General features: G+C 50.7%; 3 protein-coding genes across 3 annotated transcripts; 1 reads left to right on the forward strand and 2 right to left on the reverse strand.

Annotated features, from left to right (window-relative positions):
- The first annotated feature begins 818 nt into the window (after positions 1–818).
- On the forward strand, positions 819–4,649 carry LOC146752555 (olfactory receptor 14J1-like). The gene is made up of 4 exons (XM_085531763.1): positions 819–1,760; positions 4,064–4,166; positions 4,476–4,564; positions 4,644–4,649. Exons 1-4 carry the CDS (start codon positions 831–833, stop codon positions 4,647–4,649), a joined length of 1,128 nt encoding a protein of 375 aa, XP_085387889.1. The 5' UTR covers positions 819–830.
- Positions 4,650–9,868: 5,219 nt separating this feature from the next.
- Positions 9,869–10,834, reverse strand: LOC146752556 (olfactory receptor 14C36-like). The gene has a single exon (XM_085531764.1). It carries the CDS (start codon positions 10,832–10,834, stop codon positions 9,869–9,871), a length of 966 nt encoding a protein of 321 aa, XP_085387890.1.
- Positions 10,835–14,906: 4,072 nt separating this feature from the next.
- On the reverse strand, positions 14,907–15,872 carry LOC146752557 (olfactory receptor 14C36-like). The gene has a single exon (XM_085531765.1). The coding sequence runs from the start codon at positions 15,870–15,872 to the stop codon at positions 14,907–14,909; it is 966 nt and encodes a 321-aa protein (XP_085387891.1).
- Positions 15,873–21,291: the final 5,419 nt, after the last annotated feature.

Here is a 21,291-nt window from a genome sequence, read left to right on the forward strand (position 1 = left end):
GCCGGGGCTGCAGGCAGGTGCCCAGGGCTGTCCTGCAGAGCAGGGTCCCTGCTGTGCCCCAGGGGCTGTGTGCCGGGTATGGGACTCTGCCACCTGCCAGGCTCAGCACTCAGCCTGCCCGGGGAGCTGCCCAGGGCGCTGCAGGGAGACGTGTGGTGGGAAGGAGCCCCCCGGCAGGGCTTGTGCTGCCACAGCTGCTGCCTGGGGCAGGGGGATCACAGCTCCACTGCACAACAGAAAGTTTGTAAGGGTGCTTTGCAAGAGAAGAGCAAAGGCAGAGATTTTCCATTTCCTGTTTTAAGGGGTGGGAAGAAAATTTGAAGCAGAGTTCTAAAAAGGACTGCCAACTTTGAAGAAATCTCTGAGGCTCCCCAGTATTTCTTCACTTCATCGGTTATTTTGTGAACAGTGACGCAGAATGTGCTATCATCCTCTCCTTCCTAAAATGATTCAATTAATTTCTGTTTTCATCATTTTCTGCAGGCATTAATAGTTCACTTGTCTTGAAGACTGGCTGATTTCTCTAAGACAACCTGAAGTGCACATAAACTGGGTCTTGGGTCTCGAGGAGAAGCTGGAGTAAAGAGGAAAATATCCAGGAGGCTGGGATATGATTAGGAAATGAGAAGAAAGTAAGAGCTTCCCAATCTCCTACTCCTTAAGGGATGGTGAAGCTCATGAATGTAATGTCAAGTTCTGGAGTTAAGTGATCATTTTCCAAAGGGAAAGGAAAAATTCTATACTATAGCAGGAGGAGTGTGTCTGAGAATGGTCTAGACTTGTCATTATCTTCTGCATTCTGAGCAGGACTCCAAGCCCAGGAACAGCAGATGTCCAACAGCAGCTCCCTGAGCGAGTTCCTCCTCCTGCCATTGGCAGACACGCGGCAGCTGCAGCTCCTGCACTTCTGGCTCTTGCTGAGTATCTACCTGGCTGCCCTCCTGGGCAATGGCCTCATCAGCACAGCCATTGCTTGTGACCACCGCCTGCACAACCCCATGTACTTCTTCCTCCTCAACCTGGCCCTCCTTGACCTGGGCAGCATCTCTACCACTCTCCCCAAAGCCTTGGCCAACGCCCTCTGGGACACCAGGGCCATCTCCTACACAGGATGTGTTGCACAGTTCTTTTTCTTTGTCTTCTTCGCCTCAACAGAGTGTTCCCTTCTCACCATCATGTCCTATGACCGCTACGTTGCCATCTGCAAGCCCCTGCACTATGCGACCTTGATGGACAGCAGAGCTTGTGCCAACATGGCAACAGCTGACTGGGGCACGGGAGTTATCAATTCCCTGCTGCACACTGTCAGTACGTTTTCATTGCCTCTTTGCCAAGGGAATGTTGTGAACCAGTTTTTCTGTGAAATCCCCCAGATCCTCAAGCTCTCCTGCTCAGTCTCCTACCTCAGGGAAGTTGTCTTTCTCATTTTGAGTATGAATATAGTCTTTGGGTGCTTTGTTTTCATTGTGGTTTCCTATGTGCAGATCTTCACTGCTGTGCTGAGAATGCCCTCTGAGCAGGGACGGCACAAAGCCTTCTCCACATGCCTCCCTCACCTGGCTGTGGTCTCCCTGTTTCTCATCACGGTCCTTTATGCCTACCTGAAGCCCCCCTCCATTTCCTCCCCATATATGGACCTGATGCTGGCACTTCTGTACACAGTGGTTCCTCCAGCAGTGAACCCCGTCATCTACAGTATGAGGAACAGGGAAGTAAGGGATGCAGTGAGGAAAGTGATTACTAAATGTGTTTTAAAAGCAGTGAACTGCTTTTGGAATTCATGGCTATTAATGCAGCCCTTTGCTGAATCATGCTGTCCTTTACTGTTTGTTTTGTGCCATTTTATCTGTGTAATTTATTCTTTTTCTTCTATAAATAAATACTGTATTGTTTTCATTACTGAGTCATTATTGAAACCAATTCCTGTTGAGCTTGTACCTTTGTAGTGTAGCCCATACACACTGTACATAATGTACCAGGCTCTCTGTGAACCTTAACAGAATAAAGGAAATGCAGTCACTCTCTCTGCCCTCCCTCTTATGAGACGTTTCAGGACCTGTACTGGTCAGATGTTCTCAGAAACCCACAGTCCAGCAGGAAGCACATGGCTGTTCATCAAACTGTGCAATGGCTTCACCCTTCAGCAGCTGACAGGCCAACCCTGGGCTCCTGTCTGTTGTCTGTGCTTTCAGGTTCACATCTGTCATTGCCTCTGAGAGTCCAGCAGCAGCAGCTGGTTTGCACGTTGGTTGTCAGATCCCCTCTTCCTCATTCCCTGTGAGACCCTGCACACAACAAGTTCTTGGATGTGTGTTATCATGTCAGAAGTTTCCAAGCTTCCTCTAGGGCTTCTTCCATTTTGTACACAGAGGTGGTCACTGCCTCCAGGATGCTCTGTGGAGAGGGAAAGAAGTCACGGAAGGGATGCTCGCTCTCTCTCTCACTGCCATTTATCAGCTCTCTATTATTTCTTTCCTTTCATCCGGATAAAACAAGACTCACCTTCTTTAAGCCATGACAGGAGGCTGGATCATCATGGGAACAAAACCCATAGGACACCTTTGTTCTGCTGAAGCTCAGGCAGACAGCCCAGTGACTTCAGAACCGAATCAGGTACCTTCAGCCAATTTTCACCCCAAACCTTGGATTCCATGCCTGCGTGTCCTAATGGCAAACTGTCCTCATGGACAGAGGCCATACTACTGCCATCTCAGACATGCAATGCAGATTTCTGGATGTCACATGGGGACTTCTGCTCTTGGCTGTGTAAAGACAGCAGAATATATATGGCACATCTCCTGATGTGACTGAAGAGGTCTTGTCCTGTTTCAATGATGCCATGATTCTATAGTTCTATGGTGCTGTGATTTTGTGCTTCTGTGATTCCATGACTCACTGGTTCTATGAGTCTGTGAATTCGTGGTTCAGATATTCCATGATATTGAGATTCCACAATTCTAAAAGTTGTGGTCTTTGGAGTTTTCAGCAATAAATGAGGAGGAAACCCATCAGCCACAGCCAAGTTTTGTTATTCACTCTTGATCTCCAGCATGATGACAAAGGCACTGAGTGAACACTGCCAACCTCCCTGTGTCTATGTGTCCCCATCACCCAACTGTCCCCACTGCCCACACAGAATCATAGAATGGCCTGAGTTGAATCGTATTACAATGATCATCTAGTTTAATCCCCCTGATTAGTGCAGGGTTGCCAAGCACCAGAGCAGGTGGCCCAGAGCTACATCCAGCCTGGCCTTGATGGCCCCACCTACAACTTCCTGTGTCCCTGTCACCAAGAAGTTCCCATTTGGCTGCATGTCCCCTTTCCCCCATATTTCCATTATGTCTCCATACTGCCATGATACACTCATGTCCCCATGATGTTCCCATATCCTCATGTCCCCATCTCCCTGTGAACCCTTGCCTTAGAAATATCTTCGTAAGTTCCACACTCCCCATGTCCCTGATATCCTCACACCTCCCAGTGTCCCCAAATGCTGTGTCCTAGTTCCTGATAAAATCAGCCTCAAACCTTGTAGCTTCACAGGACTGGACAGGACTCAGTGATGAGTCCTTGGACAAAGCCTTGATATGGGGACAGCGTCATCTCTGGGTGGTCCTCGGGGACAGAAATGCCGTGTGTGCTGAGTGCTGGGACCTGGGGGATTTGGGCTCGGTGACATTGGGATCCCAGCACTCAGTCTTCTTCCTCTGATCCCAGGCTTCCTCATGTTTCCTGGGGCCAAGGAAAGGGATGGCTGCATGCAGGGCTCAGTCCATGTCAGGGGAGTCTGCCAAGCCCAGGGGCATCTGGGGAGTGGGAGGGGCTCTGGAGGATAAATGCAGACCTTGCCTCCTGCAGCCTCACCCAGTGCCCAGAGCACAGAGGAAGATGAAGGCAGCTGTGCTCAGCCTCGTGATGCTCCTCACTGCCCTGTGCTGCACAGTGGAATCTCAGGTGAAGCATCTGTGGGGGATGTGGACTGGGGCTGGAGGTGATGGGCCATTGGGGATCCCCGATGCGAGCATCTCTCTCACGCTCTCTCCTACTCCTCTCCCCACAGCCACTTTTGCAAGTGCTGGACTTGGAAGTTACTGTGGTGAGTGTCCGGGCAAACACATTGATTGTGCCCAAGGGTGGCCCTGCATGGAGCTCTGCAGGAGCAGGTGGGGTCTGTCCCTGCCTGGCAGAGGCTGCCCCTCTATTTGGCACATCCAAATTTCTTCCATTTGCATTCTCATCATCTTTTCTATGGGTTCCCCAAATCCCTTCTCTTGTTGGCTCCAAATGCCCTCTCTTCGGGTCCCCACATCCCATCCTTTTTGCACCAACAGATCTCCTTTAATTGGCAACCTGATTCTTATCACTTTAGGTCCCCAATGCCTTTTGTTTCATTTTCCCTTGTTCTCCGTTCCTCTCTGTTTAGCACCCCCAAGACTCTTGGCACCCCTATTCCCCTCCTTTGGTCCCCCCAGACCCCTACCCGGTATCTATACCCAACCCCAGCCCTGGGCACCTCCATGGGCAGAGGCGCACACAGTCCTTGGCAGCCATGAGGTTGGGGGTAACCCCTGGGACCCACCCATTCCCTGGGATTTGGGGACACTCCTGCAGCCCCAAGGCCTCTGTTGGGCTCCCTCCAGATGTGAAAGGGCAATGGGCAGGGGAAGGAGGCAATGGGGTTAGTTAGGAGGGATGAGCTGGCTACAGGACCATGCCTTGGGCATTCTGTTCTAGTGCCCACAATGGGTCCCTGCACCTTTATGGTGTCCCACTGTGTCTTATTGCCCCAACACGTTCCACTTTCTCTATAGCCTCGGTGTGTCCCTTACAGCCCCTTTTTCCCCAGGACGTGCTCAGCAGGACAGAGGAGAATCCCCCACATGTGAGACGTGTGGCCCTGGATCTACATGTCTAGGTGAGTGGCATGGGAATGCTTACAAACCCAAATGGAACTTGGTGGACCCTGTGTGTACCTGGAGCACTGAGGACTGGGCATCAGTGGTGGAAACTGATGGTATGGAGGGGACTGTCTGTGGCCTGTTCAAGGGGGACCTGGGCACTGTCACCTCCAGCCCTTCCCTTGCGCTCTATGGGGCTGTGCAGAGGAACGGATCTGGAGGGGGCAGGCTCAGGGTGCCCTATGGATGGCCCAGAGTCACCATGCAGCTGGGACAGGGGCTGTGGCTTCTGTCCCCATGGGACCCACATCCTGCCCTGGGTCTCTTGGCTGCTGCCAGTCTTTCTCCTGACCTAAGTCCTTGGGGACAAACCCTGCAGGGACAAGGCTCCTCCTTGCCAGTGATGCCCTCTGACATCCTCTGATGACCACTGCTGCCCTCGGATGACCAGTGCTGCCCTCTGATGACCAGCTTTGCCCTCTGATAATGAAGACCCTGATGATGAATGACTCCCCCTGATGATCAATAAATCCCTCAGCAAAGCTACACACTGTGTGTCTGTTGTGTGTCCTTGTTCTCATGCTCAGCATGGACTGCTGGGATTTGTCCCTGCCTGGAAGTGGTCACCTCAAAGTGCTGGGAAGCTTCCCCAGCTCCGTGCCATGTGCACCATGTCCTGCCCCCCTGTGGGCTTCCCCACCCTTTCTCACCATCTACTCCGAAGCCCTAAATGATCGAGCTCCTCTTGCTGCCAAGCAGCCACAATACCCTCCCTCTGCTCTCTCTCATTCTATGGGTCTCTATCGGTCACTATGGGTCTCTATGTGTCTCTATGGGACGCTATGGGCCACTATGGATCTCTGTGGGGTCACTATGGGTCTCCACGTGTCGCTACTGGTCTCTATGGGTCGCTATATTTCGCAGTGTTTCCTCAGTGAGGGATATGATTTTGTGTAGGGTTTTTAGAGTTAGGGTTCTGGTTAGGCTGTGGTTGGACTTGATGATCTTCAAGGTCTTTTCCAACCTGGGTAATTCTATAAATTCTATGACTTGCTCACAGTTACATCTACAACCACATCCCACGAGCCACCCATTTTCCAGACAAATCAACCCATTACCTGATCTGCTCCTCATAAGACTTGTGCTCCAGACCCCTCACCAGCTCTGTTGTCCTCTGAACACGCTCCAGAGCCTCAGTCTCTTTCTTATAGTGAGGAGCCCAAAACTGAACACGGTACTCAAGGTGTGGCCTCACCAGTGCCAAGAACAAGGGAATCATCTTCTCCATAGAATCATAGAATTACCCAGGTTGGAAAAGACCTTGAAGATCATCAAGTCCAACCGCAGCCTAACCAGAACACTATAACCATAGAACCCTATAAACTGTAGTACCCTATAACCATAGTATCCTATACCCATAGTACACTATAACCATAGTACCCTAACTCTAAAAACCCTACACTAAATCATATCCTTGAGCACCACATCCAAACAGCTCTTAAACACAACCAGGGATGGCGATTCAACCACCTCCCTGGGGAGCCTATTCCAGTACCTAACTACCCTTTCTGTAAAGAAGTTCTTCCTAATATCCAACCTAAACTTGCCATGGTGAAACTTGAGGCCATTTCCCCTCGTCCTGTCACTTGTCACCAGTCACCAGTGAGAAGAGACCTGCCCCACTCTCACTGTAAGAACCTTTCAGGTACTGGAAGAGGGCTATAAGGTCTCCCCTCAGCCTCCTCTTCCCCAGACTAAACAGCCCCAGCTCCCTCAGCCTCTCCTCATAGGGCTGATTCTCCAAGCCCTTCACAAGCCTCGTTGCCCTTCTCTGGACCTGCTGCAGCACCTCCATGTCTTTCCTGTGCTGAGGTGCCCAAAACTGAACTCAGCTCTTGATGTGAGGCCTCACCAATGTCGAGTACAGGGGCAGGATGACTTCCCTAGTCCTGCTCACCACACCATTTCTGATACAAGCCAGGATGCCATTGGCCTTCTTGGCCACCTGGGCACACTGCTGGCTCATATTCAGCCAACTGTCCATCAGCACATACACCATGGTCCCTTTCCATCTGGAAGCTTTCCAGCCACACCTCCCCAAGCCAGTAGGTTTGTTTGGGGTTGCTGTATAGCCCAGTTGACTACACAATTTCTGATCCAAGCCAGAATGCCATTGGTCTTCGTGGCTACACTCACATTCAGCTGTGTATCAGCCAACACCCCCAGTCCTTTCCTTTCATGCAGTCTTCTACCCATTCTGCCACAGGCCTGCAGCGCTGCCTGGAGTTGTTGTGGCCAAAGTGCAGGACTCATCATTTGGTCTTACTGATCTTTATCCCATTGGCTTCAGCCCAGCAATCCAGATCCCTGTGCAGGATGTTCCTTCCCCCAGGCAGACCAAAACTTTCTCCCAGTTTGCTGCCATCTGCAAACTCACTGAGCATGCACTCAATCCCCTCATTCAGGTCATCAAGAAAGGTATTAAACAGGACAGACTCCAATACATCCAGGTCATCAAAAAGATATTGAACATTACAGGCTCCAATACCAACCCCAGAGGAACACTGATGAAAATAGCAAAGAGAAGTGGCCCCAGCACTGAAACCTGGGGAATACCAGTCCTGAATGGCCTCCAGCTGGGATAACTTCATTCACAACGGGTCTTTGGTCACAGCAGAAAATAAGAATCAAGAAAATAGAGGCCCTTCATGAAGATTAAGTATCCTAGGCTTTGGGGAATGTCAGAAGAATAGGACTAGTTGGACATGTAGACGTTGCTGTAGTTACAGTACAGCTGGGATAACACAGCTGGGTCTATACTTAAGACAATACAGCTGGAAGGGAAAGGTAGCCAAAGAAAATGGCTTTGACGAATTGATTGTAGGAGCTGGGTCAAAGCAACCTGAGGAAGACTTCTGAATTCATCGCAATGACCACTGGAGTGAGACCCCCACTACGGACTGCGCACGCGGCAGTAGGAGGGACAGCATGGAAATGAGTTCCAGGAAAAACAATGAACATGTTTGTCATTGTTTTGTAATTTTGTAATTTCGCTATCAGTATTCCACATCATAACATCATGTAAAGCATGGACGATTTTGCTGAATGTGCAGTTCACAGAAGAAGACTACGTATCCCAGAGAACATCACGGTCAGGGATAAGTCACGGGACCAGGACACTATATAATATTGTTCCCAGCTGGAGTTCTCTCTCTCTTGAACTTCTCTGGGAGTGGGAAGCGTTCCAGCTGTGTCGCCTAGAGTTCAGAGTAGGCCTCTTGGTTTTCGGGGACACTCTCTGTTTCGTTTGATTTATTAGTCTCAATTATATTTTATTATATTGTGTTATCTTGTATTCCAATATCATATTTAGAAAATAAGTTTTCCTCCTTAGATTGCTGCTGTTTTTATCCCATTCCCCCTTTTTCCCTTCCTTTCTGGGTCTAGGGGGGCACTATGGGGTGGCTCCACCTGTCACGGGCATAGACAAATCTAGGAAACCTGTGACAATCAGTCACAGGACAGGCAACTTTCTGTCCTTGACATCCCCCTCCTAAAATCTCCTTTTCTGGCTCCTCCTCTAAAGGCTGCTTGTCATGGTCATTACCATCTGCACAGCCCACCTCTCCTGGCTGGCACCTCTGCCCTGAACTAAGTCACTTCTGTGCAGGAACCTCCACCCTGAAACCCTTCCCCAGGCTGCTCTCAGAGTCCTCGGGGCTGGCTCTTGGCTTTTCCTCCAGCAAGCCCCACTTCTTTGCCTGCCTTCAGTCCATAGGGGCCTGGCACTCTCACTCCTCAGCCTGAAGGATGGATGGCCTCAATGGCAGTAGACTCAAATCAGCATCTCAAATCTTTCCTTGCTCAGAAAACACTTAGGTAATAAAGAACTGGCAAGCTTGCTTTTAGAATTACCTTCTGTACATGACATGATGCTTTAAAGAACAATCTCTCCTAGCAATGACCTGCCTCTGTGTCATGGCGTTCTCTAGATCAATGTGTGTCCATGACAGGGGGGGCTGTAGGCCCATGGGACCCCTGACCAGAAAAATGGGAAAGGAAAAGGGAAAGGGGGTAGGGAGATGGGAACTGGGCTCAAGGGGACAAACAGAGAAGCTGCAACAATCTAAGGAGAAAAAACTTATATTACTAACTATGATATCAGAATGCAAGATAACACAATATAATACAATCTAACTGAAACTGAGGCTAATAAATCAAGAAAAATAAGAGAGATAGGTTTCTGAAGCCTGAGAAGCCTACTTTGAAATGGAAGGCGCCATGGCTTGGAAGAACACCAAAACCACATCCAGTCAGTGAGAGAGCGAGCATCCCTTCCGTGACTTCTTTCCCTCTCCACAGACCATCCTGGAGGCAGTGATCATGTCTGTGTACAAAATGGAAGAAGCCCTGGAAGAAGCTTGGAAACTTCTGACATGATAACACACATCCAAGAACTTGTTGTGTGCAGGGAAATGAATTTCCTCACAGGAAATGAGGAGAAGGGACCTGACAACCAACGTGCAAACCAGCTGCTTCTGCTGGACTCTCAGAGGCACTGACACGTGATCCTGAAAACACAGACCCCGTCCAGGAGCCCAGGGATGGCCCATCAGCTGTTGCAGCCTGAAGCCATTGCAGAGTTTGATGAACATCCGTGTGCTTCCTGCTGGACTGTGGGTTTCTGAGAACGTCTGACCAGTACAGGTCCTGAAACGTCTCACAAGAAGAACAGAGAGAGTGACGGCATTTCATTTATTCTGGTAAGGTTCACAGAGAGCCTTGTACATTATGTACAGTGTGTCTAGGCTACACTACAATGGTACAAGGTGAACAGGAATTGCTTTCAATAATGACTTAGTAGTGAAAAGATTACAGTATTTTTAAAGAAGAATAAGAATAAATTACACAGGTAAAATGGCACAAAACAAACAATAAAGGAGTGCTTGATTCAGTAAAGAGCTGCATTACAAGCCATGAATTCCAAAAGATGGGCAGTTCACTGCTTTGGAAAGAAATTTGGTCATCACTTTCCTCACTGCATCCTTCACCTCCCTGTTCCTCATGCTGTAGATGAGCGGGTTCACTACTGGAGACACCACCGAGTACAGAAGTGCCAACATCAGGTCCATGGATGGGGAGGAGATGGAGTGGGGCTTCATGTAGGCAAAAATGGCAGTGCTGACAAATAGGGTGATGACGGCCAAGTGAGGGAGGCATGTGGAGAAGGCTTTGTGCCGTCCTTGCTCAGAGGGCATCCTCAGCACGGCCATGAAGATCTGCACATAAGACACAACTATGAAAACAAAGCACCCAAAGCCTAAACTGACACTAAAAATGAGAAAAACAACTTCCCTGATGTAGGAGGCTGAGCAGGAGAGCTTGAGGATCTGGGGGATTTCACAGAAAAACTGGTTCAAAACATTCCCTTTGCAGAGAGGCAGTGAAAACGTACTGACAGTGTGCAGCAGGGAATAGAGTACTCCAGTGCCCCAGGCAGCTGCTGCCATGGTGGCACAAGCTCTGCTGTCCAGGAGGGTCCCATAGTGCAGGGGCTTGCAGATGGCAACATAGCAGTCATAGGACATGATGGTGAGAAGGGAACACTCTGCTGAGAGGAAGAAGACAAAGAAAAAGAGCTGTGCAACACATCCTGCGTAGGAGATGGCCCTGGTGTCCCAGAAGGCGTTGGCCATGGCTTTGGGGAGAGTGGTGGAGATGCATCCCAGGTCAAGGAGGGCCAGGTTGAAGAGGAAGAAGTACATGGGGGTGTGCAGGCACTGGTCGCAGGCTACGACTGTGCTGATGAGGCCGTTGACCAGGAGGGCAGCCAAGTAGATACCCAGCAAGAAACAGAAGTGCAGGAGCTGCAGCTGCCGCGTGTCTCCCAACACCAGGAGGAGGAACTCACTGATGGAGCTGCTGTTGGACATCTTCTAGTTCTGGGCTTGGAGTCCTGCTCAGAGTGCAGAAGATAATGACAAGTCCAGACAATTCTCAGAGACACTCCTTCTGCTATACTGTAACTTTCCTTTCCTTTGGAAAATGATCATTTAACTCCAGAACTTGAATTTATATTCATGAATATGAACCATACCTTCAAGAGTAGAATATTAGGAAAGTCTTACTTTCTTCTCATTTCCTAATCATACCCCATACTGGATATTTTCCTCTTTATTGCAGCTGCTCTTAGAGACCACATCCCAAGCATCTCTGCACTTGAAATCGTCTAAGACAAATCTGCCAGTTTGCAGGACATATGAACTACTAATGTCTGTAGAAAAAATCTAACTGAGTGACTGTCCACAAAATAAACAATGCATGGGGAGCTCCCGAAACTGGGGAGTCTCAGAGCTGTGTTCAAAGTTGAGAACCCCTATTAGATTTCTGCGCCTAATCCTCTTCCCTTCACTCAGAACAGGAAGTGGAAAATCCTTGCCTTGGCTCTCCTCTTGCAAAGTACTCGTAAAAACACTCAGTTCTGCAGTGGAGCTGTGATCCCCCTGCCCCAGGCAGCAGTTGTGGCAGCACAAGCACTGCTGGGGGGCTTCTTCCCCCCACATGTCTCCCCATAACATGCTGGGCAGCTCCCCGGGCAGGCTGAGTGCTGAGCCTGGCAGGCAGCAGAGTCCCATACCCGGCTCACAGCCCCTGGGGCACAGCAGGGACCCTGCTCTGCAGGACAGCCATGGGCACCTGCCTGCAGCCCCAGCTGCACAGCCTGCAGCCGTGCTGGGTATCACAAGCCTCAGGGCTGGGCTCTGGTGCTGCAGCATGGAAGCCCTCAGCTGGAGCAGAAATCTTTTTCCACAAGAAAGAAACATGCAGTGCCTGCAGCCGGATCTGCTATTGGATGTCTCAGTTTTAGTTAACCCTATAGGAACAACAGCTGCATGGTCTGCAGTGAGACTTACCATGTCATGGCATGGGAGCAATGCTCCTGTTGCGAGCTCACAGTCTGCTCACACTGTACTCATCCTCTCCCCCCTGTCTCTCTTCTCCTTCTGTTAGCTGCAGGATGTGCTGTGCACAAGAGCTGCTCCTGGGCACAGCTGTCTCTCTGCAGGGCTGCCCACTTGTATGAGCTCCCTGTGTCCCATGAGCCTTGCCCAGCTCAGCAGCAGAGGATGTCATTGTTATCCTTCCCACTCGCCTCCCCTGAGATGTCCCTGGGTCCTCGTGGCCAACAGCTCCTGAAAGACAACGGCATCATGACTGTACTTTGAAACCTGTTGAATTAAACACCAGATTTCAATTCCAGATATGTGTTGAGACCTCCCAGGGAGTGTTTGCTGAAGGAAAAAGGGCAAGGGAATCATAGAATCACTAAGGTTGTAAAAGACCTGTAAGATCACCCAGTCCAACCGTTCACCTGTTACCTACAGCTTCCACTAAACCATGTCCCTCAACACAAAATCCAATCCTTTCTTGAGCACCCCCAGGGTCGGTGACTCCACCACCTCCCTGGGTAGTCCATTCCAGTGCCTGACCACCCATTCTGAGAAGTAATATTTCCTACTGTCCAGCCAGAATCTCCCCTGCTGCAGCTTTAAGTCATTCCCTCTAATCCTATCGTAAATGACATGAGAGTCCGACCCCCAGCTCACTACAACCTCCCTTCGGGAAGTTACAGAGAGCAATAACGTCTCCTCTGAGCCTCTTATTCTCCAGGCTGTACATTCCCAGCCCCTTCAGCCTCTCCTCATATGACCCCTCACCAACTTTGTTGCCCTCCTTTGAACATGTTCAAGGGCCTCAGTGTCTTTCTTGCAGTGAGGGGCCCAAAATTTGACACAGGTCTTGAGGTGCAGCCTCACCAGTGCTGAGTACAGGGGAACAATCACCTCTCTGCTCCTGCTGGCAACCCTGTTTCTGATGCAAGGCAGGATGCCGTTGACCTTCTTGGCCACCTGGGCACACTGTTGGCTCATGTTCAGCCGAGCATCAATCAATACCCACAGGTCCGTTTCCTCTACACAGTCTTCCAGCCACTTCACTCCAAGCCTGCATAGCGTCACCTGGAGTTGTTGTAGCTGAAAAGCAGGACGCGGCATTTGGTCTCAGTTAACCTCATTGAAGTGGCTTCAGCCCAGCTCTCCAGCCTGTCCAGATCCCTCAGTAGCACCTTGCTAACTCCAGGCACATCCACACTCCCAGTCAATTTGGTGCAGACTGCAAACTTACAAAGGATGCACTCAATGTCCTCATCCAGGTCATCAATAAAGATATTGTAGAGGACAGGCCCCAGCACAAACCCCTGGGGAACACCAGGTAGGCACACAGGTAGGCGTCCAGGCAGGTCTTGAATATCTCCAGAGAAGGAGACTTCCCATGCCCTAGGGCAGCCTGTTCCTGTGCTCTATCACCCTCACTGGAAAGAAGTTCTTGCACACATTTGCGCAGAAATTCCTATGCTCCACTTTCTGTTTTTCCCCTTGTCTTGTCTTCACACACTGCTGAAAAGAGCCTGGTCACCCCACTTTGGCCCCACACCTCAGATATGAGCACTGACATGAGAGCAACCCCCTGCACCTTTCCCCTGCCAGCAGAGCAGAGCAGAGCAGAGCAGAGACACAGTCCTCGTGTATCATGTAGTGTTATTCTGCTTGCCAACAGAAGAGGCCAGTCTTTATCTTCCTTCTGTGGCATACTCCAGAGTTCAAGGCATTGCAAAGCTGTGGCACATCTACGTTCTTGTAATGATGACACTTTGGTATGATCTGGGCTTGCATTTCAATTGCATCTAAGTAAATCTAGGGTCATACCAGTTGATGGGAAGCTGGCAAATGTTGTCTCATTGTAAGGAAGAGCAAGAAAGATGACAGGGGCAATTATGGACCTGTCAGTCTCACTCCAGTTCTCTTTCATGTTTTTGCGGATGACTTGCATGCAGGACTAGAAGATGTTCTGAGCAAGTTTGCTTATGATACCAGATGAGCAGGTGCTGCTGCCTCCACTGTGGCTGGAGAGGACTTGCAGAGAGATGTGGACAAGTCAGAGAACTGGGTACCTGTTGGCACTAAGCACCAAGTGCATAAAGCTTAACAAGAACAAGTGCCTGATTGTGCACCTAGGTAGAGGCAACCCTGGACATAAACACAGACTCGATATGGGACACCGGTGAGCCATCTGACTGAATAGGATTGGGGGTCCTGGTCAACATCAAATTGAACGTGAGTCAGCAGGGTGCCCAGGCAGCCAGGAAGGCCAGCGGTCCCCTGTAGCGCATCAAGCAAGGTATTGCCAGCTGGGTGAGGGAAAGGATCATCCCTATCTGCTCTGCACTGCTGCAGCCTCACGTGGAGCACTGGCTGCACTTCTGGGCACCTCAGAACATGAAGGACATCAGACTATGGCAGTGTGTGGGAAGGAGGTCACAGGGACTGAGAGATCTCAAGTTCAGAGTTTCATTGGGATTGACTGCTTGTTCAGACAGGGTCCTTCTTACATTCCACATCCTGTGATGAAACACAGGTCACACATGGAACATGAACCTTACAGTGTCCTTGCACCCCATGCAGAGCTTGGGGATCTTCTGTCCCCATGTCTTTCATTTGACATCATACAGACCTCCATCCACTGCCCAGGAAGGGTCCTGAGCCAACATGAAGGACAGGATCTCCCTGCCACGAGTCTGTAAATCAGGACTTAGCCTGCCTGCTTCGTAAGGCTAAGGAGGGGTTTTTCAAAATCAGAGCCACCATGCCAGTGCCTTTGCCAGCCTGTAGTCATAGCTTCCAATTATCTTCTCTAACAAGTCCCTTGGGAAGCTTAGTTTGTAAAGGCCCTCAGTGGGCCATTAATACTCCAAGAAACGTCACTGTTACCTCTGACTCTGTCTTGTTGAGCACAGAATCACAGAATCACAGAATCACAGAATTGTAGGGGTTGGAAGGGACCTCTAGAGATCATCGAGAATAATAATAATATAATAAGAATAAATTACACAGATAAAATGGCACAGAACAAACAATAAAAGACAGCATGATTCAGTAAAGGGCTGCATTACAAGCCATGAATTCCAAAAGATGGGCAGTTCACTGCTTTTGAAACACATTTAGTCATCACTTTCCTCACTGCATCCTTGACCTCCCTGTTCCTCATGCTGTAGATGAGGGGGTTCACTGCTGGAGGCAACACTGAGTACAGAATTGCCAACACCAGGTCCATGGATGGGGAGGAGACAGAGGAAGGCTTCAGGTAGGCAAAAAAGGCAGTGCTGAGAAAGACGGAGACCACGGCCAGGTGAGGGAGGCATGTGGAGAAGGCTTTGTACCGTCCCTGCTCAGAGGGCATCCTCAGCACGGCCATGAAGATCTGCACATAGGAAACCACAATGAAAACAAAGCACCCAAAGAATAAACTGACACTAAAGATGAGAAGCACAACTTCCCTGTGGTTGGAGCCTGAGCAGGAGAGATTGAGGATCTGGGGGATTTCACAGAAAAACTGGTTCACAACATTCCCTTGGCAGAGAGGCAGTGAGAATGTGCTGGCAGTGTGCAGTAGGGAATTGAGAACCCCAGTTCCCCAGGCAGCTGCTGCCATGGTGGCACAAGCTCTGCTGTCCATCAAGGTCCCGTAGTGCAGGGGCTTGCAGATGGCAACGTAGCGGTCATAGGACATGATGGTGAGATGGAAATACTCTGCTGAGATGAAGAAGACAAAGGAAAAGAGCTGTGCAGCACATCCTGTGTAGGAGATGGCCCTGGTGTCCCAGAGGGCGTTGGCCATGGCTTTGGGGAGAGTGGTGGAGATGTAGCCCAGGTCGAGGAGGGCCAGGTTGAGGAGGAAGAAGTACATGGGTGTGTGCAGGTTCTGGTCACAGGCTACGGCTGTGCTGATGAGGCCGTTGCCCAGGAGGGCAGCGAGGTAGATGCCCAGCAAGAGCCAGAAGTGCAGGAGCTGCAGCTGCCGTGTGTTTCCCAGTGGCAGGAGGAGGAACTCACTGAGGGAGCTGCTGTTGGACATCTGCTGTTCTGGGCTTGGAGTCCTGTTCAGGGTGCAGAAGATAATGACAAGTTCAGACGATTCTCAGAGACACTCCTTCTGCTATGCTACTAAATTTTCCATTCCCTCTCAAAAATGATCATTTAACACCATAACTTGAATTTATTTCCATGAACTTCACCATCCCTTAAGGAGAAGAAGATTAGGGAACTCTTTCTCTCTTCTCATTTCCTAATCATATCCCAGCCTTCTGGATATTTTCCTCTTTACTCCAGCTACTCTTCGAGACCCCAGACCCTCTGCACTTCAATTTGTCTTTGAGAAATCTGCCTGTTTGCAGGAAAAGTGAACTATTAATGTTTGCAGAAAAAAAAGAAACTCTAATTTAAGCTGATTATATCCTTTTAACTAGATGAGGCTGAAAGCACAACTTGTGTGACTGTTTACAAAACAGCTAATTGACTGTAAAAATATTGGGGAGTCTCCAAGCTGTGTTCAGAGTTGACAGCCCCTTTTATATTTCTGCCTCCAATCTTCCCTTCCCTCTGAAAAGGAAATTAAAATTCCTTGCCTTGGCTCTCCTCTTGCAAAGTACCCTTACAGACACACAGTTCTGCAGTGGAGTTGTGATCCCCCTGCCCCAGGCAGCAGCTGTGGCAGCACAAGCCCTGCTGGGAGGCTCCTTCTCCCCACACATCTCCCTGCAGCGCCCTGGGCAGCTCCCCGGGCAGGCTGAGTGCTGAGCCTGGCAGGCAGCAGAGTCCCATACCCGGCACACAGCCCCTGGGGCACAGCAGGGACCCTGCTCTGCAGGACAGCCCTGGGCACCCGCCTGCAGCCCCGGCTGCACAGCCTGCAGCTGTGCTGGGAAATGCAGCTCTCAGGGCTGTGCTCTGATGTTGCAGCACAGAAGCCCTCAGCTGGAGCAGAAGGCTTTTTCCAGTGTAAAGAAACATGCAGTGCCTGAAGACAGATATGCTATGGGATGTGTCAGACTTATTTATCCCTGTATTAAATGTAGCTGCATGGCCTGATGTGAGACTTACCATGTCATGGCATGCGATCAATGCTCCTCCAGTAAGCTCTTAGCTTGCTCCCTCCTAAAGCATCCTGTAAGCTGTCTCTCCCTTCACTTCTATCTTCATATCACCTGCAGATCATATCCGAGCCCTGCTGTGCTTTGCACAAGAGTGGCTCCCGGGCACAGCTGTCTCGCTGCAGCGCTCCCCACTTTTATGAGCTCTGTGTTTCCCAAGAGGCAAGCTCAGCTCATCAGCAGAGGATGTCATTGTTATCCTTCCCACTCGTCTCCAAAGAGATGTCTCTGGGTCTTCATGGACAACAGCTCCTGAAAGACAACGGCATCATGACTGTACTTGAAATTCCAGACATACGGTGAGTCCTTCCAGATGTTGTTTAAAGAAACTAAAAGGGCACACAGACAAGGACAGGGAGGGTTGGACTTTCCCTGTGAAGGGCAGTGATCCAGCTGAGGCTGGATCCCTCTCATCTGTAGAGGGAAACCCTGGGGCTGAAATGGGATTCAGCTCCCCATGGACCCACAGGAGCTGGGATTCCTCTGATTCAGTTCAGATGTGCACAAGGAGTTGCCTGTGTGTGAGCTCCTGCTCTGAGTCTTCAGTCCTTCAGCAGGGAGGCAGTTGCTCACACACACGTACACTGGGTGATGCCCAAGGTGCCTGGGGTGCTCTTGGAAGTGTACCAGGGCTTGTAAACAGTTTTCATGGAGTTATCTAGATCAATCTATGTCCATGACAAGGGGAGGCAGTAGGCCTTTGGGCCCCCCACCCCTGACAAATGGGAAGGTCAAAAGGGAAAGGGGTTGGGAGATGGGAACTGGGCTCAAGGTGCCCACACTCACATAGGAAGGACCACAAGCCGGCCAGGGAGAGTCAGGGAGGCTACCAGTGCTACCTGGGACACCAAAATGTCCAGCAGCTAAGGGGCTTGTGCAGGGGGAATGGGGAGGTTGTGGGATGGCCTGTTCATGGCTGAGGCACTGGGAACTGGAGGAGAACACGGCAGGGGGAGCTGACAGCACCACAGCACCTGCACTGAGCAGCTGGCCAGGTCCTGGTGGGCCACGTGTGTCCTGAGCAAGGCTGACAGGGCTGCCCAGACCAGGGAGAAACCTATGGCTCACCTTGAATTCAACTTTTCTGAACGTCTCCTTCCCACAGAGCTTCTCAAGGATGTTGTAGTAGTATTTCAGTTCAAAGTTCATTCCTTGACAGAGGAGCACTCCAGTGTCCTTCGGGACAAAGGCATTGTTCTCCTCGTCCCGCAGGCAGCTGGAAAGGAGGGCCACAGTTTTTTGGACGCAGGCCTTCCCTCTCTGCCAGCTCACAGAGACAACAGCAGCCACCTTGCAGTATTTCAGGGGCTCCACCTCCTTAAGGGCTGAAAAATAGGAGGATCGGAGTTGATCCTACATTCAGTTTTCCACAGGTGCTTCCCTAGAACTGATACTTGCAGCCATGTCCCAGCCGGCACCCTTCCTTGGGGGGGGAGATCTCATTCTGAGAAGGGAGGGGGTGGCTTTCTTTGCCCCGTCCATGAAGCCATCTGGAGCAGCATAAGGGCGAAGCAGATGATCAGTAGAATAATCACAATCCACGCGAGGATGGTTCCAAGAATATCGCTGAACCACAACTGGTACCAGAAGTCAGGGATACCCAGCTTTCTGCCCCACCAGTCGCAATTGATGTACCCTTCCATTCAGGCCAGGATGTGGGGAGGTCTTGGACAGATCACAGCTCTCCTTAATGTAGTGCTGGACAGTCCCATCAAAACCCAGTGCCACACAGGGCTCAGGATCCATCAAGGCTGAGCTTACTGCAACCACCATGGCCCTTCACGCGTAGCGATGCAGGCATGCCCACGCCCCATGATTGACAGAGGGAGTGGTTCAGTGCCCCTTGGCCTGCTCCCTTTGCTGCGGATGTAGACTTGTCCTTCAGACCACTGAGGCTACCCAAAGCCATATGCAAGTCCATCGTCTGTCAGAGCCTGGATGAAAACAAGAATTGCCAAACAGCAATTTGCGCCTCTTCTCAGGGAATCTCAGAGGATACCCACTGTGCAGGCGGGAAGACCAGTGTTGCTGGCAGTAAAAAATGCACTCCTGATGATTAACATGCACAAGACCAGCCCAGTAATCTCTCCCCCCTCTAAAAGCATCAAGCCTGGTTTTCAGTGTTTGACGGGCATGTTCTACGATAGCCTGACCCATGCTGTTAGTGGGAAGGCAAGCGCCGACTGGTGGAACTGCTCGTGAGAATGGACAGCGGCTGCATGCAAATCTACTATCTGTGGCAGCAAGGGAACTTACCTGCTTACTTAACTAAGGAACTTACCTTACTTACTTAACTTCTCTACCCGTGCTGCCTCCTTCAAAACCTCTGCCGCTCCATATGGTGGGGGAGTGATAAAGGGTGGGGCACTCTCTTCGCCACCTGACATCGCCACTGACCCCTGTGGGGCTATTGGGAAGTGAATAAGACTGTGTATTCCCATGCTCCAAAATGACCCATCGGGACTTTGCCCCACGCAACCCAGGACAGAGGGGGCAGAGGGCTGTGAAGGGGAAGGCAGGAAGTGCGACAAGGGCTACCCCCGAGTGCTTCACTTCTCCCCCTTCCTCCACCTCAGAAACAACTGCCCCATCTACCTGATCTCCGGAGGCCTGTCCTGTTGTCCCAGCTGGTCAGTCACTTCCCCCTGCTTTGGAGGTCCAGGCTCTATTACAGAGTCTTCTGACCTCAGGAGAGCATAAGTTGTCTCCCAAACGTTCTGAGTCTCCCTAGCATTCTCAAGAAGATTCCTAAGGGACCTCAAGGCCGGCAGCAAAGCCAGTGCCTCCTTATTCCCCTGAAACATGCACTGGATAAGTTCCTCCCCAGCCCGCTTCAGGGCCTGCTTGCTCACACAGTGTGCAGGGCTATCGCCCGAGCCAGTCCGCATCATCCAGTGGAATAGTGGGACCAACTCCTTCTTCTGGATCGGGCACTCCACTTGCTGCCCCAAGCCCTTAAGGCTACTCACCACCCGCTCCATCATCAGAGCGATGTGGCCGTGCCTCGTCGTGCACTCGGACGCCTTCGTGCATCCCGGCAACTCCGCATGACCACGATACCTCAGCATGTCACCAAGATTGGCAAGTCTTTGTAGTGGATCACGTCAGGTAACAAACATAGCAGCAAAGATTCCCTTGGGTCGGGCCTGCTGTCAGCATGGAAACGCAGTGTGACAACACACATGTTCAAGCAGCCCCAGTGATGTCACCTGCACTGGGACTTCCTCTGCCTGCCCCGGGGCCACAGCCTGGGAGCTTTCCCGGCCTCGCATCCTCACCAACCAAAGCCTGCTGTGCTGTATGGATGTGGTCCCTTTGGGCAGAAGCTCTGCTGTACAAACCCTCAGGGCCAGAGGGAGAGGCCTGTCAGGTCTGAGCCTCACCAGGCCGCGCTGCAGTCTGCTTGCCGGGCCGTGACATGCAGACCCTCAAAGTCTGTTTTGGGTTCCCACTATGTACACGGGTGTACTGGCTTTGGAAGCAGCCGCTTCAGCAAGCTCCCACCGGCTCGTGACCCTGTCGTGCCCACACCTTCCCCACCTCCAACCCCTCACACAATGGTTCTGTGACTGGAGGCTGAGTCCTCTCGAGTCCTGTGAGGCACCAAGGTGAAAAGCTAATCTCTTGTGGCCCTAGGAACATGGCTTGTGGGGACACTGAGAGGTGAGAGGCCAATGGAGAAAAAGATTGTGGCAACATCGTGGTGCTACAGGTACATCATGGGGACAGCAAGATATGGAGAAATGAAGACAGTGGCAATATGGGAACATGAAGTGTGCCCCTGTGGCGCAAGTGGTAGAAGTGCCACTCTGCTACACAGGAGGCTCGAATCCCGGGGGGTTGGACTCGATGATCTCTAAGGTCCCTTCCAACCCGCACAAGACTACGATACTATGACGATATGATGATGAAGACATCATGGTGATATGAGGACGTAGGGATATGGGACACATGGAAGCAGATGGGTGACAGGGACATCAGTACACGGGGAAACAAAGTGCATAAATGGTGCATTTAATGCTTGTGTTGGACAGGAGTTCAGCAAGGCTTCTTTTAGCAGTTATTTCATTGTACCACTTGCCATGCTGCATGAATCTAGTGGCCAAGACTCTAGGCATCCTCACTGTAATAAGGGCTGTACGTGTAAGAGGAAGAGATCCTGATGCTTGAAGTATGCTGTTCTCTGACCATTGCCTGCTGTAACTTTGTCTTAAGGTAAAAACAGTCGATTCAAAATGTGTTATTTGCCGTGAAAAAGATAACAGTTGTGGATGCTGTTCTTGGTCACGATAATGTCTGTCCCTGTTCTGAATGATAGGATGACAGAATGATAGGATGGCTTGG

This window comes from Coturnix japonica, unplaced genomic scaffold, assembly GCF_054131305.1.
Source record: "Coturnix japonica strain WE unplaced genomic scaffold, WE-NBRP24 Scf044, whole genome shotgun sequence".
Classification (NCBI taxonomy): domain Eukaryota; kingdom Metazoa; phylum Chordata; class Aves; order Galliformes; family Phasianidae; genus Coturnix; species Coturnix japonica.

Excerpts from the sequence above, each read along its gene's own strand:
- LOC146752555 (XM_085531763.1), top strand. The coding sequence starts at position 831 with ATGTCCAACAGCAGCTCCCTGAGCGAGTTCCTCCTCCTGCCATTGGCA. Across the intron at positions 1,761-4,063 it reads CTAAATGTGTTTTAAAAGCA|CCACTTTTGCAAGTGCTGGA; the intron begins GTGAACTGCTTT and ends CTCTCCCCACAG. Across the intron at positions 4,167-4,475 it reads ATGGAGCTCTGCAGGAGCAG|ACCCCTACCCGGTATCTATA; the intron begins GTGGGGTCTGTC and ends TGGTCCCCCCAG.
- LOC146752556 (XM_085531764.1), bottom strand. The coding sequence starts at position 10,834 with ATGTCCAACAGCAGCTCCATCAGTGAGTTCCTCCTCCTGGTGTTGGGA.
- LOC146752557 (XM_085531765.1), bottom strand. The coding sequence starts at position 15,872 with ATGTCCAACAGCAGCTCCCTCAGTGAGTTCCTCCTCCTGCCACTGGGA.